Here is a 16,174-nt window from a genome sequence, read left to right on the forward strand (position 1 = left end):
CACTGGATGAGGATGTTGCACCAAATAAATGCACTGTCATTCTGTACTCTACTAGGCTTTGACTGAAGTCACCATTCGGCCACCATAGGAATCTCAGGAAGTCTTTGTCAGATGGTGTGACTTTCACTTGATGAAACATGCCTTCTACATCTGCCATCATTGCTACTGGCTCTTGTCTAAAGCGGATTAAGACACCCAGCAGTGTGTTGGTTAGATTTGGGCCTTGAATAAGCTCATCGTTTAATGATGTACCTTGGAATGACGCAGAACAATCAAAGACTACACGAAGTTTGTGCTTCTTTGGGTGGCGTACACCATGGTGAGGCAAGTACCATGTTCTTCCTTCCTCAGGTTTTAACTGTCTTTGAGGTACAGCTTCAGCGTGTCCCTTTTGAATGACACTTTGAAGAAAGTCAGTGTATTCTTTGTGGAATTCAGGATCTTTCTTGAACTTCCTCTTTAGCGACATGACACGCTGCTCTGCCAGATGGCGGTTGTTGGGCATTGCAACATCTTTCTGTTTGAAGGGAAGGTTTATTTGGTAATGACCATCTTTCATTTGAGTGGAGTCAGACATGATTTGCATGAATCTTTTATCTTCTATAGACATTTCTGCCTTCTCTTCGTAACCCTTTTCTGGAAAATCATAATTGAACTGTTGGATCATGAGGTCATTCAAATTTATTATAGATATGCGGTTACTGAAAATATGGGTTGGCTGCTTACAGCTCATTGTGGGTTCGTTTAGTAGCCCATTAACCACCCATCCAAGTCTTGTCTTTACTGCATAGGGCCCATTACCCTTACTATTAATTACTGCCCAAGGTTCCATAAACTTAGCTGCATCATTACCAATCAGCAGTCCAATATCTGCATCAATATATGGTAACTTGACCTCTTTTAGGTAGTCCCATTCTTGCACATCAACCTGAGTGGGAATTTGCTTGTTGGTTACAGGAATTTCTTTTTGAGTGTAAAGTGGTGGCAGTTTTAGGAAATCTTTTCCTTCAAGACTTGACAGTTCCAGTCCATTGATTCTGTTGATATTTATGACCTTTTCTTGTCCTAGGGTTCGAAGTAGGATTCGAGTTGGTGTTGCTTTGGCATTCAGTTGCTTCCTTAAAGCGTCTGTACAAAAGGTTCCAGTGCTTCCTGGATCAAGGAAAGCATACGTTTTGAGAATTTGGTTGGAATTAGTTAATTTAACTTGCACAGGGACAATTGATAATTTTTGCTGGTCACCGGCCCCGGTATGGATGGGCCTTTCCATGGTGACTAATGCACTGCTTACTGACATGCTATCAGTGGTTGGACTTGCTTGACCTTTAACTGAGTCTTTCTTAAATTCAATGTGCAACACAGAAGGATGCTTTTTTGTGCAAATTTTACAAGTTAGTCTTTTAGTACAAGATTTACTCAAGTGGCCTTGAGTTACACATCCGAAACATAGGCCATTGGCTTTAAAGAATTCAACCTTATCTTTGTGCATCTTTTTATCAAAATCTTTGCACAGATCTGTGCTGTGATTGCCTTTACAAAAGAAACACGATTTCTGTGAGGTGGATGTAGAGTTGTTTGACTGAGACTTAGGTTCTTGTGATTCTGTTACTGTGGCAAAACTGCTTTTATAACTGCTTTTAGGGTGTGATGAAACGGGAATGGATTTCAAGTTTGGTTTCTTGTCTTTCTGTTTTGTATCTTGGATTTCTCCAAAGAGAGGGTCTACAGCAATGTTTGCTTGTCTTTCAATGAAGTTGACGAGTTGTGGAAACTTGGCTCTTCTGTGTGTGCGTTCATGATAATCATATGCCACGGTTCTCCACCTCTCTCTGTGCCTGAATGGTAGCTTTGATAAGACTGATTTCAGGTGTGTTGGATTGTTCATGTCTTGTAGAATTTCGTTATTGCTCATAGCATTACAGCATGTTCTCAAGAAGAGTGAGAATTTGTGTAGGGCTTTGCTATCTTCTGAACGGATTACATCCCAATTCAGAATCTTTTCCTGGTAGGCAGAAGCAATAAGCACCTCATTCCCAAAGTGTTTGCGTAGCAGACGTTTTGCTTTTACATAGCCTCTTTGGGAATCCATGTGGAGGCAGCTCCTCACAATTGCCTTTGGTTGCCCATCGGTGAACTGTTCTAGGAAGAGAAGTCTATCTCTGTCATTGCTTGTCTTGCTTTCTATACAGTGTTCAAACGTTCTAATGAAAGAAATGTAGCTTAAGGGGTCACCTCTAAAGACAGGAATTTCTCTAGATGGCAAGAGTGAGAACCTCTGTTCTTGAACTAACATTTCAGTGATTTCATTTTGTTTTCTCATAATTTCTATCATGCCTACACCTGCTTGTACATTAACCCGAGCACCATCTTGCAAGCCAATGTTTGGGTTAGGCTGCGGGGGTTGTTGGTGAGAAACAGGCAAGCGTGACCGTGAACGCTGCTGAGACATTTGTCTCTGTGGCTGCCGTGATTGGCTACTAGGGGCATGCTGAGACCTTTGTCTCCGTGGTGGATGTGAAGTAGCTCCTTGCTCTTCATCATAGTCATCAATGTCATCATCATCATCATCATCGTCATCTTCACCATCACCATCATCCTCATCATCATCATCATCATCTTCCTCTTCATCATCCAATCTATAATAATTATCAACCTTCTGGCTGTCTACTGGTAAAGATTGCATTGAGGCAAAATATTCATTGATGTGGATTAATGGGTTAATTAAGTTAGTGTCTACATGTTTACCGATATTTAATGCTTTCAATTTGGCATCAGCGGCTGCGAGTTCAACTTCCAATTCAAAGGCTTCTCTTTTGGCTTTGAGCTGTGCCTCCTGTAATTCAAATGCTCGTCTTTGCTTAAGAGCAGCAGCACGTGCAACTAGAGCTGCCCTTTCAGCCTCTGCCTCCCTCAATACAGAGGAGCTTGTAGCTGTTTTCTTTCTGCTTATCATGCCAATTGAAACATTATCGATTGATTTTGACAGTGATTTCACACTAATTGCTTGTGTCACTTGAAGTTGAACATCCGGTGACACTTCTGGTGGGACTTGTGCCATAACAGCAGGGGCATTATTCATCCATGAGATAACTTTGTCATGAAATTGACATATGCTTTGAAGTTTAGGCTTATACCACTGCTCATGATCCTCTAAGGCCTCTTCTTCTAATAATAAATGCTGTACAGAATTGTGAAGTGATTTGAAATCGTTTGTTTTAGTACTAAATTCATCGTACTCTTGTTTAACTAATGCAAGATTTTTGAAATCAACCATGAGTGCTTGTAACACATTTTGTTTATTTGTGAGCTGTCCAAGTTTATTTTTTCGTGCATTGCATTGTTTTGCATAATTAGCTTCAAGTGCCTTTGGTGTAGGCTTCACTTGCCTTTTACCCTCAATTGCTGGTGCACTTTTATCAGCAGCATGAACAACATCTTCATGCGCTGTCTCTCTTTCACACTGGAGTAATTTCTCCGCTCCATTTACAGACATCAAAACGTGACGTGACGTCCGTATTTAGAATACAACAGCAGCGCTTATTTTCCAGATCCAAACTTATAGTCCGTATTTAGAATACAACAGCAGCGCTTATTTCATTAGCTTCAATAGCGTGACACATCCATTATCGTTAGATCCTCCCAATCGATCCAATTTCATACTTGTGTCCGTATCAGAGTAGATTTCAACTTGATTGTAGGGCCAATATGCCTTTCTTTCTTACATCACCAGATATATACGGTTTAGCAACGGGCTCACACTTTGTGACATGGGCGTCTTGTTGTTTACTCACTTGTAGTTTGTCGATGGTGATTGATGACTGCAACAGGTTGATGTTATGGTAGGAGTTTGTGTTGTGAGTGCAATGGTTTCAAAATAAACGGGGCAAACAAAACAAGAACAGGCTCCAGACATAAACTAAATAAAGGTCTCAAAAAACAGACGAGCGCAGCGTTCCATAAACAAATAATAAAGTAGGCTACTTTTCTTTCTTTCTTTCTTTCCTTTCTTTTCTTTTAACTGCGCTGTTTGCGTTGCGTGCGAGCTGTTGAAATCTGTAACTCTACTGGCGTCTTTCCACCTACAGCTGTGGGCCTGTGGCTTAATTAAAGGGAACCATGGTGCCATTTCTCAAGGCAACCAGTGGGGGCGCCATTTGGTCACGAATATGTCAAATCAAATAAGATGGCTCCTACAATTAGATTGCATTTTTATAGCGCTTTATACTCAAAGCGCTTTACAATGGTCCATTCATTCATACAGCCAGGTGAAGCCTACCTTCTCTACCTCCTGAGCCACAGCCGCCCAGCCAAATGGCTGGTTCTTGAGAAAGAAGAATGTGTTTGTTCCCACAAACAAACAGTATACATTTAGTTCAACTATAAGCAATCTCAACACATCACACAGCTTAACCATATTTTCTACATAGCATACTGTGAATTAAAACCCTCTGACAATTTTATATTTTAAATTATTACATTGTATTATATCATGTAACATCATAGTTTTTCTAAATACATTAACACTAATAATACATTAAAATATTTAATTAAGTGTGTAACATTATATTAATTGTACATCATCTTTTGAAAGGGCTTCATAAGGGTTGTACTATGTTTTAGACCCGTAAGGACTATGAAATCCTTCAAATCGAAAATACTGTAAAGATACAGTACTTGCATTTCATGCAATGAAAATAATAAAGTTATACAAAGATCTGTGGAAGAACAATGAATGTATTTTAATAACCATAAGAAACAGATTGATGAAAAGGTGAATATATACTCCATGTGAAATGCGTATGTGATCACTGATGGTTTTTGTATTGGAGTATGTCACTGTGGCTATACGGGGGGCACAGTGATACTCGCTATGACAAAAACCTCTGCTGAATTGTTTGCCAGACGGCTGGCATACAAACCTTAGCACTATAACCTCTGAGCCTCTTAAGAAATGTAACACATTGACAACTTAAAGTTAAGTTAAGTCTTAATTATGATACAGGGGACTATTGATGAATCTTATAATAATATAAACAACCGTTAACATATTATAAATATCCAGCTATTCAAAATTAAACCGTTCACCGACTAAATAAAGCTATCCTTCAATCCTCTTTAAGCTTATTTATGTACACTTCATTTATACTTATTCATGAATTTGGAACAAACGCTAAGTGTACTTACATCTTGAACTGGCAAAGTAAAAATACAATTTGGTTGGTGCTTGTGCAGAACAGTTCCTTGTTAATATTTATGTAACCGACAAATATAATCTTCAGAACAGGTGCTTCCTCTATATGAGGACATAATTAAACCTCAGCTCCAAATATGCTGTAAAAAAGGGGAGATCCGGGCAAAGTGAAAATACTTTATTTAAACCAACATGTTTCAACAATTAACCATAACAACATCTATAACAAATACTCAGAAGGACCATGGTCCGTAACATACCGGTATAACGGTTTTCATCAGGTCAGCCCTGGTGAAGAACGTTATAGGTCGAAACATGAGCATTTACAAGAGCATTTAAAACAAATGAGCATTTAAAATATACCTACAGTAACATAACCTACAAAACTATAACTTAACTAAACCTAACCCTAACCCCTATTGAAGGTACTTGTTTCAATGCATGGCACAAAAGGGGGAAATAACAACAAAATAAATAAACATATATGGGCTAAATTGTTATTTTAAACATCGGTATTGGCCAAGACCATATCGGTCACCCCTATACCATAATAAATGTGTACAGGTAGATAATACACTGGAGGGAAGAAATCTGCACTGTTCATCAGGGCGACTGTCATGACCTGGCTCTAGGCCATAACAAAAAGGAGGAAGACACGGCTTTTAAAAGTGCACAAACCAATATTTACTTACAATATAAACAACTTAATCATGTGGGGTGTGTTAATCAGTGAAATCAGTATAGTGTAGGTGAGACTGGTGAGTGGATGTGTGGTAAATGTAGTGTGGGGTGTTGACTGGTGCAAACCAACGGCTAAACTGAAAGTGTTGCTGCCAACAGGAAGAGAGAGAGAGAGGGTGAGTGTGGCAAACGCCCTGTCCTTATAGAGCACACTGGGAATACTGTTCAGGTGCTCCCAATATACTGATGGCACCCAATTCCCCAACCTGCAGGCCTTGTGGAGACAGATACAGTAGGCAGCACAGACCCTGGTAGGCCAAGCTACAGGGGGCTGTGACACCCTCCCCCTACAAAACAAGGACCCTTATAGGGACCGAGATGAACTAGAAGCCAAAAAGAAAACACTTATAACTCACAAATATTACCAACACAATAAACCAAATATAATACCAAGTCAACATTTTTAGAACCAAGTGTGACAAAAATATTTGCCTCAAATACCCTCTGGTCTAACCAATTCCATCCTAGCATACCAGGCCTTCCCCTCAGCAACCAAGATTAAACCTAGGATTCATGGAGCGTTTAAGAGGAGATGTACGTGGACCAAAAGCCAGATCAGACAGAAAAGACCAGTATATGAGACCAAACCCAGACCACATTGTCCAAAATGTAAGGCACCCTGCAGAGGGCATCCGCCACTACATTCTCAATCCCCAAGTTGATAGCTACAATGTCCAGTCAAATTTGAACACGGTCAACCTGAAAAGCCTGGGTGGCAGCTCCCCTCCCATTTAACCAGGACTGCGCATATGGAAAGCCCCACACCAAATCGATCCAGTGTTGCCCCAACCAACCTCCCTCACCAACCGACATATGGGAAAGGGGGAAACAGAACACTGTCTCCCAGCCATGCCGGCCTGGTGAGACAAATCTCATACAGTGAAGTCTGGACAGGGTAATATACAAAATCTACACCTCCCAGCTATCTACAGCCTGGCAGAAACAACACTCTGCCTCTCAGCCGCACCAGCCTGGTGAAGACCACTCCTGCCATTCACATATTCACTCACTGACCTAAAGCTTCCACACATGGAGCTCTCCAAGTCAGCGACAACAGCCCTACTTTAGGTACTGCCAATACTGGACCACACTGTAATGAATGCCATTCAAGGCTTTACCATATCTTGCCATATATAACAAAAAAAGAACCCAAATAAAATTCCCACAGTAACCAATTTTCTCTCTCTCTCTCTCTCTCTACAAATGTGTGTGCTGTAAGACAAGGCAAAGTGCTGACAGTGAGTCTACATGCCCAACCAAGTGAGCGTGTTCCCCCTAACTCAGCTACCTAGCCAATACTAAACTGACCCAACTTGCCCTGGTATTCAGTGGCCCTCCTGAGTGTCCCATCTTTTGTGGAACATACAGTAGTCTAAAAGAAAACAAAAAAATACAGTGAGACCCAAAAGGGGACCCACCGTTATGCCCAACAGGGAACACAACTCAACCAACAGCATATCAACACCCACCCTGAGCCTCACACCAAAAACCCTGTTTATCAAATCCTGATGACAAACAATACACTACATGTAAATTACAACCAAACTTTCAATATAACCAACATACTTAAACCAAACAAATCAGTAATCACTTTCTTACCGTGCACTTCCTCCAACCACTGTGACCAGCCTTAACAATCCAGGCTTCAAACCAAAACAGGAAATCACACTTTACCTGCTCAAAAAAATGTCACAGCTAGACCAAATCTAAAATAACCCAAGTTCAACTACGAGCCTCCAGTTTGTAATGACCTGGCTCTAGGCCATAACAAAAAAGGAGGAAGACACGGCTTTTAAAAGTGCACAAACCAATATTTATTTACAATATAAACAACTTAATCATGTGGGTGTGTTAATCAGTGAAATCAGTAGTGTAGGTGAGACTGGTGAGTGGATGTGGAGGGAATGTAGTGTGGGGTGACCGTGTTGAATGGTGCAAACTAACGGCTAAACTGAAAGTGTTGCTGCCAACAGGAAGAGAGAGAGAGGGTGAGTGTGGCAAACGCCCAGTCCTTATAGAGCACACTGGGAATACTGGCCAGGTGCTCCCAATGTACTGATTGGCACCCAATTCCCCAACCTGCAGGCCTTGTGAAGTTGTGGAGACAGATACCGTAGGCAGCACAGACCCTGGTAGGCCAAGCTACAGGGGGCTGTGACAGCGACAGAGTGGCATTCCAACGCACCGCCATTCCGACTACGTGGCTTCCGCGTGTGGTTAGGGTTAGTAATGGGGCGAATCGGAATGGCACTTCTGGTCTGATGCAGGTCAATGCAGAAGAACTACAATTTACATTGTACATTTCCAGACAGCTCTGTATAGGCTTCATTGCGGATAGGCGTGATGGTTGAATGATGATAGAAGGATCAAGTGTAATGATGCTTTACGGTTTGTACCTGCATGTTGTCCATAGCTGTTCAGCTATTTATCCATTTCAAAATCCAAGTTTAAAAGAATGGAGGCGTGTTACGATGTGGTGAGGACGGCTCTCAGCTCATTGTTGGAGGTGAGCTTCCCTCCATTAAGGGAATAGACGAAAAGCTGTGTGCAGCCATGGCAAAGCGAATTGCAAGGACACCTACCACCCCATTCACACTGCTTTTGGAGTTTTGGAAGCGACTTTATTTTTGTTGCACTGGAGATGTGCTGTGCACTGTGCAGTGGGTTGGAGTTGGCTGTAGTTTTTGCTATCAGTGCTACTGTCACAGCCCTCTGTAGCTTGGCCTACCAGCTAGGGTCTGTGCCGCCTACTCTATCTGTCTCCACAAGGCCTGCAGGTTGGGAAATTGAGGTGCCCCTGGCCAGTATTCTCAGTGTGCTCTATAAAGGACTTTCAAACTAGGAAGGGTATGGCCTGGTCAGCCTGCAATGACATGCATAAGATCTGGTCATCCCAGCTTAGTAAGATGTTAAAAGTAAGTAAATTACAAATTAAAGGCTCACCTAGAGGTGCTAACATTGCCTTTACTAACATCTAGTGTAACATGGTTTTATATATGGATGATTATATCATTTTGACATTGACCTTGATTGAGACCTTGACTTTGATCAAAATGTAACTATCTCGTACCAAGGTTCATGAAATTATGCCCATCCTTTCCCACTGGTTGGTCAGGCTTCGATCCCCATCCCAGTCATACCAAAGACTCTGAAGGATGTGACCAAGGCCAGTGCCTGCCTGCTTGGCATCAAGGGTTGGATTGGGGCAAGTCCCTGTGACATACAGCGTCATGTCCAGGGGGTGTACTTGTACATCAAGCAAGGAAACAGGAGATAGGCTCCTGCCTCTTGCCCAGGCTGCCCTTATGGGCCTCATGGCTCGGTAAGGCTTACTTCCTTGAGATATTAATAAATATTAACAAATACACACTTGTGTGTGATATGATAAGGAATAGATTAAATTGTAAAATATAAGTGTTTGTCATCCATAGTGATAAAACTGTAATTTCTTGAGGTTAATAGCCTATAGCCTATGTCTGACTGGCTTTCCTCAGCTCTTAGATTGTTTCTTGATTGTTTCTATCTGTTGATCAAAATGTACACATGGTCCAGGGTAAGCAAGATAGCTAGTTTACTTGACGAGTGTCGGCGAGAAAGTAGATTTTCTGAGGAAAGACAGAATTGACGATAGCAAGTCATTTTGCAGGCACTGCAAATGTAACATTTGTATTCACGTTGCAGAAACAGCATCATGCCGCTGCAGACAAAACATTTCAGCTGAACTGCTCTAAGCAAATTGTTGCCTGGGTGTGTCGTTCAATAGAAACTTTACCCACTGTGATGCATCAAAGTTTCATGCAAAAAGTGTGGGTTATAACAAGAATGTCAGAACGGGGCAGTTTGCTTTTCCTCAGTTTGATATTCACAGCCAACAGCCAAGCCATGTTTTGGGCTTTCTTAGCACAGGCAGAATTTCCATCATTGGCATGAATGATGTACGGTATGTTTCCTTTATTTGTTGTAATGTTTTGTTTGTGGACCACAATGGAAATAAGTCACTGACTTTAATTGTGTTTCATGATGTTTCTGCGAGTATCATGTACACGTGTGTTTTAAATCAAAGTAAATTATACTGAAGAATTAGCCAATAACATTTCACTACAGCTAATGGAAAACTCCATATCAGATTAAGGGAATGTAGACCTTATTGTTGTTGGGCATTGAGCTGATATAAGACACTCACTGAAAAAGGGGAAGTTCTTGTTAACTTTGGTGACCTAAAGAACATTTCTTTAAAACTCTGTATAACAGGAAATGGAAATCCCAAAGGAGATGGTTAATAAACAGTAGCCTATATATGGATATGTTTAGTCAGTGAAACATGAATGTTGTTTAAACAGGTCGGATTCAAACCAGGACACAAATCACCTTGATGGATATTTCAGAGTGAGCAAGTGAGCAAGTGACCCTGACAAATATCACAGCAATATCTGGTAAGTAATAATATCGTGACTTTGGTAAGAAAACTCTTACCATATTTTTCAAATTTCAACTTTTATAGCAGTATGTACATTTCCATTAATTGGTAGAACTAGATCGTTTTTGTAATAAACATCAACACTGTCCGTCAGTAGCATCGACATGTGAATGCCAATGGACTGATCTTTTTTGTATCGAGTGTTCATCAATCCAATCACTGTGATGACTTCTTTGACTACTGGGGTAAAGGCACCACTGTGACTGTTACATCAGGTAATAACAAACCCTTTGTTTCATACTCCAACGGAATTAACTTTATTTCTATTGTAATACTGTAATATTTTGGACCTGAATGGCATCTATCAAAAGCCATGTACATGTTCATTGCATTTGTGGATGCTAGTTTTTGAACAGGACGTACATCGAAATGTTACACTGTGGGATACAGTACTGACTACTGGGGAAAAGGCACAATGGTTACAGTTTCATCAGGTAAGTCAATTAAATAGTATCACAAAACATACAGTATGGATTGAAATACTGTGTCAATATGAGTTAATGACTGGCTTTTGTAGTATTGTAGTCATTTGTTTAAATGTATCAGGTAAGTGATTTATATCATAATAGCGAAGCTTAATGATTTTGGACAACATACAGTAACACATACAAGTTAAAAAGACATGTATAAACTGTTTATATTATTAATTGTACGTCTTATAGAGACAACAGGGTTATTGTATGCAATAGATGCCACTCTGTTACAATGTGAACTATGCTTTTAACTACTGGGGAAAAGGCACGATCGTCACTGTCTCCTCAGGTGAGAAATGTTTTTATTATTATTATTTGATTTATTACACAAAGATGTCACTCACATCATTAAGAGCAAATTTATTGAAGTTGTTCTGTTGTTGGTTTTTGAGAAAACCATGCACTAACTGATGTAGTCTGTAATCTGTCATGTAATCTATCAAAATCTATGGAAAATGTTGTTTTAGAGTCTTAATATATTTAAACAGAATCGGTAGGCCTATATGATATTTAATAGTATCAGACCAAATGGACAGGACAAAATGGAAGTTGATAAGAATGATGACTGGGCTTTTGACTACTGGGGAAAAGGCACACTGGTAACTGTATCCGCAGGTAAGTGATTCACACAGTTTTCAATCTGCATTATCTTAAAACTAAAGCAAGGTTATGATATACCAAGTTCATCTTAAAGTAGCTGATAATTTATCGTCATGTTAATTCATAAATGTATATGTAGAATCCTTGAGTGATGCCTATATCATAACCTTTGCAATTTAACCACTCAAGCCCTATACTTCAACTTTACAACAATCTAGGCAATCTTTAATATCACAATGCCTCACAAGCTTGTAGATCTGCTCATTTAAAAAAAAGAATCACCTATGGCATGCCCAAAATAGGGATAACATAGTGAAATTGATTATTTGGCTTTTAGAAAATTCTACTACGTATGTTAAATATGAAGACCGTAGCTTTTTGTACTAGTCAATGAGTATATTTGCGACTGCGCAACGGTGCTTTTGACTACTGGGGCAAGGGTACAATGGTTACTGTATCATCAGGTAAGAACAATTTTGATTTTTTTTAAAGGAATAACAAATTGAATGTGTCTACTGTAATTGGATGTTTTTTTTTCTTTATTGACAAACCAATAGGAGTTTAAGTTGCAATTCAAGAAGATCTATTCCAAACAGTATGCCAGACATCTCAAATATGTAGTTGCTCTCATGCTCTGCCAGTAATATTTGCAAGTAATTCATTCTGCACGTTTCATTTCCCTATAGGATATTTATTAATATCAACCGCAAATACAAATGAAAATTCTGCGTTCTGGAAAAGTGTAAAATCAACGTATTTCTATTTTTACTTATTTGTATTCTTTTGTATTTCCTCTCCCAGCTACAGCGACTGCCCCTACTGTATTTCCTCTGGTCCAGTGCGGTTCAGGAGTCGGTGACACTGTCACTCTCGGCTGCCTGGCCACCGGCTTCACACCTGCTGATCTGACCTTCAAGTGGACCGACGCCAGTGGGACCGTTCTGTCGGGCCTGCCTACCTCTGGTTTTGTTGAATACCCTGCTGTTCAGAAAGGCGACAAGTATATGAGAGTCAGTCAGATCCGAGTCAAACGAGAAGACTGGCAGAACAAAAATGTTTTCAAATGTGCTGCCAAAAATTCCGCGGGAAATGTGGAAGTGGCACTTGAAAGACCTGCAGGTAAGAAAAGAAAGTTAATCATTTGTTATTTATTTGAATAAATCTTCAAATTAATTATTAGTTTGGAATTCCTTGTAAACTCCTTCCTATGTAAACTGACAACAATCCTCAAAATGCAAAATACTTAAATATGTGTTGTGGTCTAAATCTGTTTAAACAACTGTAAGTATGACATGATATACTAAACTATGATCATTTCAAAGCTGCTTTAAAAATAACTAAGTGAAGAGTGTAATTAGCATAATACAGTAATAAAAAATAATAATAAAAACACACGCTTATACAATTTCTGTCCACAAAATGTATCTAGTTTAACAAAATAATTAATTGTAATATCATAATACAGTAATAAAAACAAAAAATAAAAACACACGCTTATACAATTTCTGTCCACAAAATGTATCTTTGTGCTTAGATCATGCATGTTATGTGTGGTCATATCATGTGTTAAATGTTCCGTAAAAAATACTAAATTGCTTTGTTGCCTGAGAAAGTAATAAATGTTGACAGCGAAATTGACTATTATTGCCTATGCAAATTGAACTGCTGGTTTGGTCATTTTTGGCGCTTGGCATGCACTGATGATACAGTATATATCTCGCTTGCATCCATTTTCTCCCTGTTCCCTTTCTGTGCCTTACTGAAATAATGCAAGACATTACGTGGGAATATGAGCTTTCAGTGAGAGCAATCATTGTTAAAAAGTATGTTTGTGGCTGGTTTGAAACAGTCTGTCAGGTACTTGTCTGTGCTAGCTTGTGCACACAATGTACAGTATATGCAGAAGCAAGACTCAAGTCTTGTGTTTTACAAGACCAAACTATCTTTCCTTTCAGTATTTGTTAATTGTATGGCACACAGTAATGTTGCATAACATTGAAAGATTACATACAATTATTTGTTTCAATTGCCATTGTAGCAGCAGATTCTACTCGGCTTCTGCATATACTGTATAACATGCTTCTGCATACATCTGTGTATATATGTGTGTTTTGCAGTCGTGCATCATCAGTCACCAACTCTTGAAGTGCTGGTCTCCACTACTGAGGATGTGATGGAGCAAAACAAGGCTTCCTTCTCCTGCTTTGCCACTGGCTTTTCACCGAAAGATTATAAGATCAGGTGGGAGAGAAATGGCGATGAACTCAACTCGAGCGAATACGGTGTCATCATCAAGGATGAAAAGACGGTGAATGGAACTTTGTACAGTGCAGTAAGTTTTCTCCAGGTGAATCAAACTGATTGGACCGATGGAAAACCAGTAACATGTGTCTTTGAGGGGGGTGACGGAGGTGTGAACAAATCTGTAACGTACAAAAAAGGAGGCGGAGGAGGTGACTCAGGTGAGTAATATATAACACTGTGGTACTATACTGTATATTGAAATGTCAACTATTTTTCAGATAATGCAGTTTACTTATACTCCCTAAATCCTCTCTCCAGGAATAGGATGTGAAGATGAGATGATGACAATGAAGATCTTGCCACTGTCAATAGAGGCATTGTTTCACAACAAGCCAGCCCAACTTGTGTGTGAAGTCCTTGAATTAGTGCCAGGTGTGGAGAGTGTCACATGGCAGGATACGGATGGAAACGAACTGCCTAATGCCAGAGAGTCAAGAGTCAAGAACAAAATCACCGTTGCTGTAGACGTGATGTACGAGGAGTGGAACAAAGGGATTGAGTATATTTGTATTGCTGAGCACAAAGATGCTATTACCCCAAAGGAGATCAGCTTCCAAAGGTCAAATGGTAAGCAAATTATTCTCAACCTTATGCACAGCTTTGTGTGTATCTGTCTGTCTCTGTATGTCTGTCTGTTTAAGCACAGAATGTGCTCAGCTGAGCACGGAATATGATGTATGATGATAAGAGCGCCCCTCACTTCACACATGTGTGATTTTGAATCTTTGGGACCCCACAGCAAATTCCTCACTGTTAAATTGTGTATGTGTAAAAATGGAACCAAATGGTTCCATTTGTACACTGTCAGAGTTACAGTAGGGTCCCCAGACCCAACATTGAGAAACAGTGATGTGCAGTATGTAATGAAATGCATATTGTATATTGCAATATACAAGTAAAAAATATTACATTTAAGTGCTGATATAGCTTTTGAATTTACATTCGGCAGACCTTATCAATACATGTTCAGTTCAGTGTTAATTGATAACCAGAAATAATATGTTGTGTGTGTTATCTGCAGCAAAAGATCTAATTGTTATACTCTCATGCTTGCAGAAGGAAGGATTGATCGCCCATTAGTTTTTCTGCTGCCGCCAGTCGAACAAACTAGTATGGTGACCCTGACTTGCTATGTGAAAGACTTCTACCCCAAGGAAGTTGTTGTGTCTTGGCTCATTAATGACGAGCCTGTGGAAACTCTGGGCACAAAAGAGTATGTGTATCATACCACAAGCCTTATGGAATATCGAGACTCGAGAAAAGTCAAGTACTACTCTGTCTATGGCCAACTAACGTTCAGCAATGCCACTTGGGGAAACACTGACACGGTGTATAGCTGTGTAGTTTACCATGAATCTATGATCAACACAACTCGAGTTATTGTTAGGTCCATGGTGCAAAGAACAGCTGACAAAGCCAACCTGGTCAACCTCAGCATGAACATCCCTGAAAGTTGCAAGGCCTAGTAGATGTCATGTTGTGTCCCCGTGTGTTATGTCTTGTTTTTGTTTGTTGCTTGTGATGTGACATCCTGTGTTTACTAAAGCAAAATGAAAATCTAAATAAAAAAATAAATCTAAGTAATTATTCTGCTGATGTATGTCCCGAAGTTCATTTTCAGTACCTATCCAATCACTAATGAACATTTTAGTTTAAGTTAGTTGGTAATACATAAGTTAATCATAAGACATAGTTATACTAGATTGACAATCACATTATTGTGATTTTCCTATTTCTTACATCATAATTGCATACTCGCACTCACACTGACTGATCACAGACTATATAAGTATTTAGTATTACTTAAATTAACTGTCAACTAAGACAATTTCAGAAGTCCGATCTTCATTTAGGCTATTTAGTGTTGCCCCTGTGTCTTGTCTTAGTGTGTTTGTGTTCACTCTACTGGGTCTTGCCCTGTGAATAATGGTGCATGCTCAAATCTATTTCACTATCCTACTGTAAATGTCAAGATGTTCTTTCAAAAGCAAGTCAGGCTCACTGTGATTACTGGTTTATACTTTTTTTTAAAGCAAGAGACAAACAGTTTAGCCTACTTATACATCCGATAGCAGACAGTTTAGTCTGCTAATTTATGTGACATTTTAACCCATGAAACCGGGAAAGCATCTGTGTCATTTTAGATTTTAGATATATATTATATATAGCAACATAGGTTTTTCAGAAAACTCTTAGGAGTAAGAACAATGGTTCTAAAAAATAGCAGATATACATCTGCTATTTTTGAACCTTTTTGTTGAACGTGAATAATATTGAAAAATATAGATTTGTTTTTAAACAAATCTTCTCTTCTGGGGGGGTCCCTGGCACAAAACATTTTCAAATGGGGGTCCTTGGAATGAATGAAAAGGTTTGAGAACTACTGAT

The 16,174-nt window shown here is 39.5% G+C and overlaps 1 protein-coding gene across 1 annotated transcript; it reads left to right on the top strand.

Moving 5' to 3' along the window:
• Positions 1-13,602: 13,602 nt before the first annotated feature.
• ighd (immunoglobulin heavy constant delta) lies at positions 13,603-15,327 on the top strand. The gene is made up of 3 exons (XM_083780210.1): positions 13,603-13,944; positions 14,045-14,353; positions 14,843-15,327. Exons 1-3 carry the CDS (start codon positions 13,656-13,658, stop codon positions 15,250-15,252), a joined length of 1,008 nt encoding a protein of 335 aa, XP_083636336.1. The 5' UTR covers positions 13,603-13,655; the 3' UTR covers positions 15,253-15,327.
• The last annotated feature ends 847 nt before the right edge of the window (positions 15,328-16,174 follow it).

This window comes from Protomyctophum parallelum (assembly GCF_964188405.1).
Source record: "Protomyctophum parallelum genome assembly, chromosome: 13".
Classification (NCBI taxonomy): Eukaryota; Metazoa; Chordata; class Actinopteri; order Myctophiformes; family Myctophidae; genus Protomyctophum; species Protomyctophum parallelum.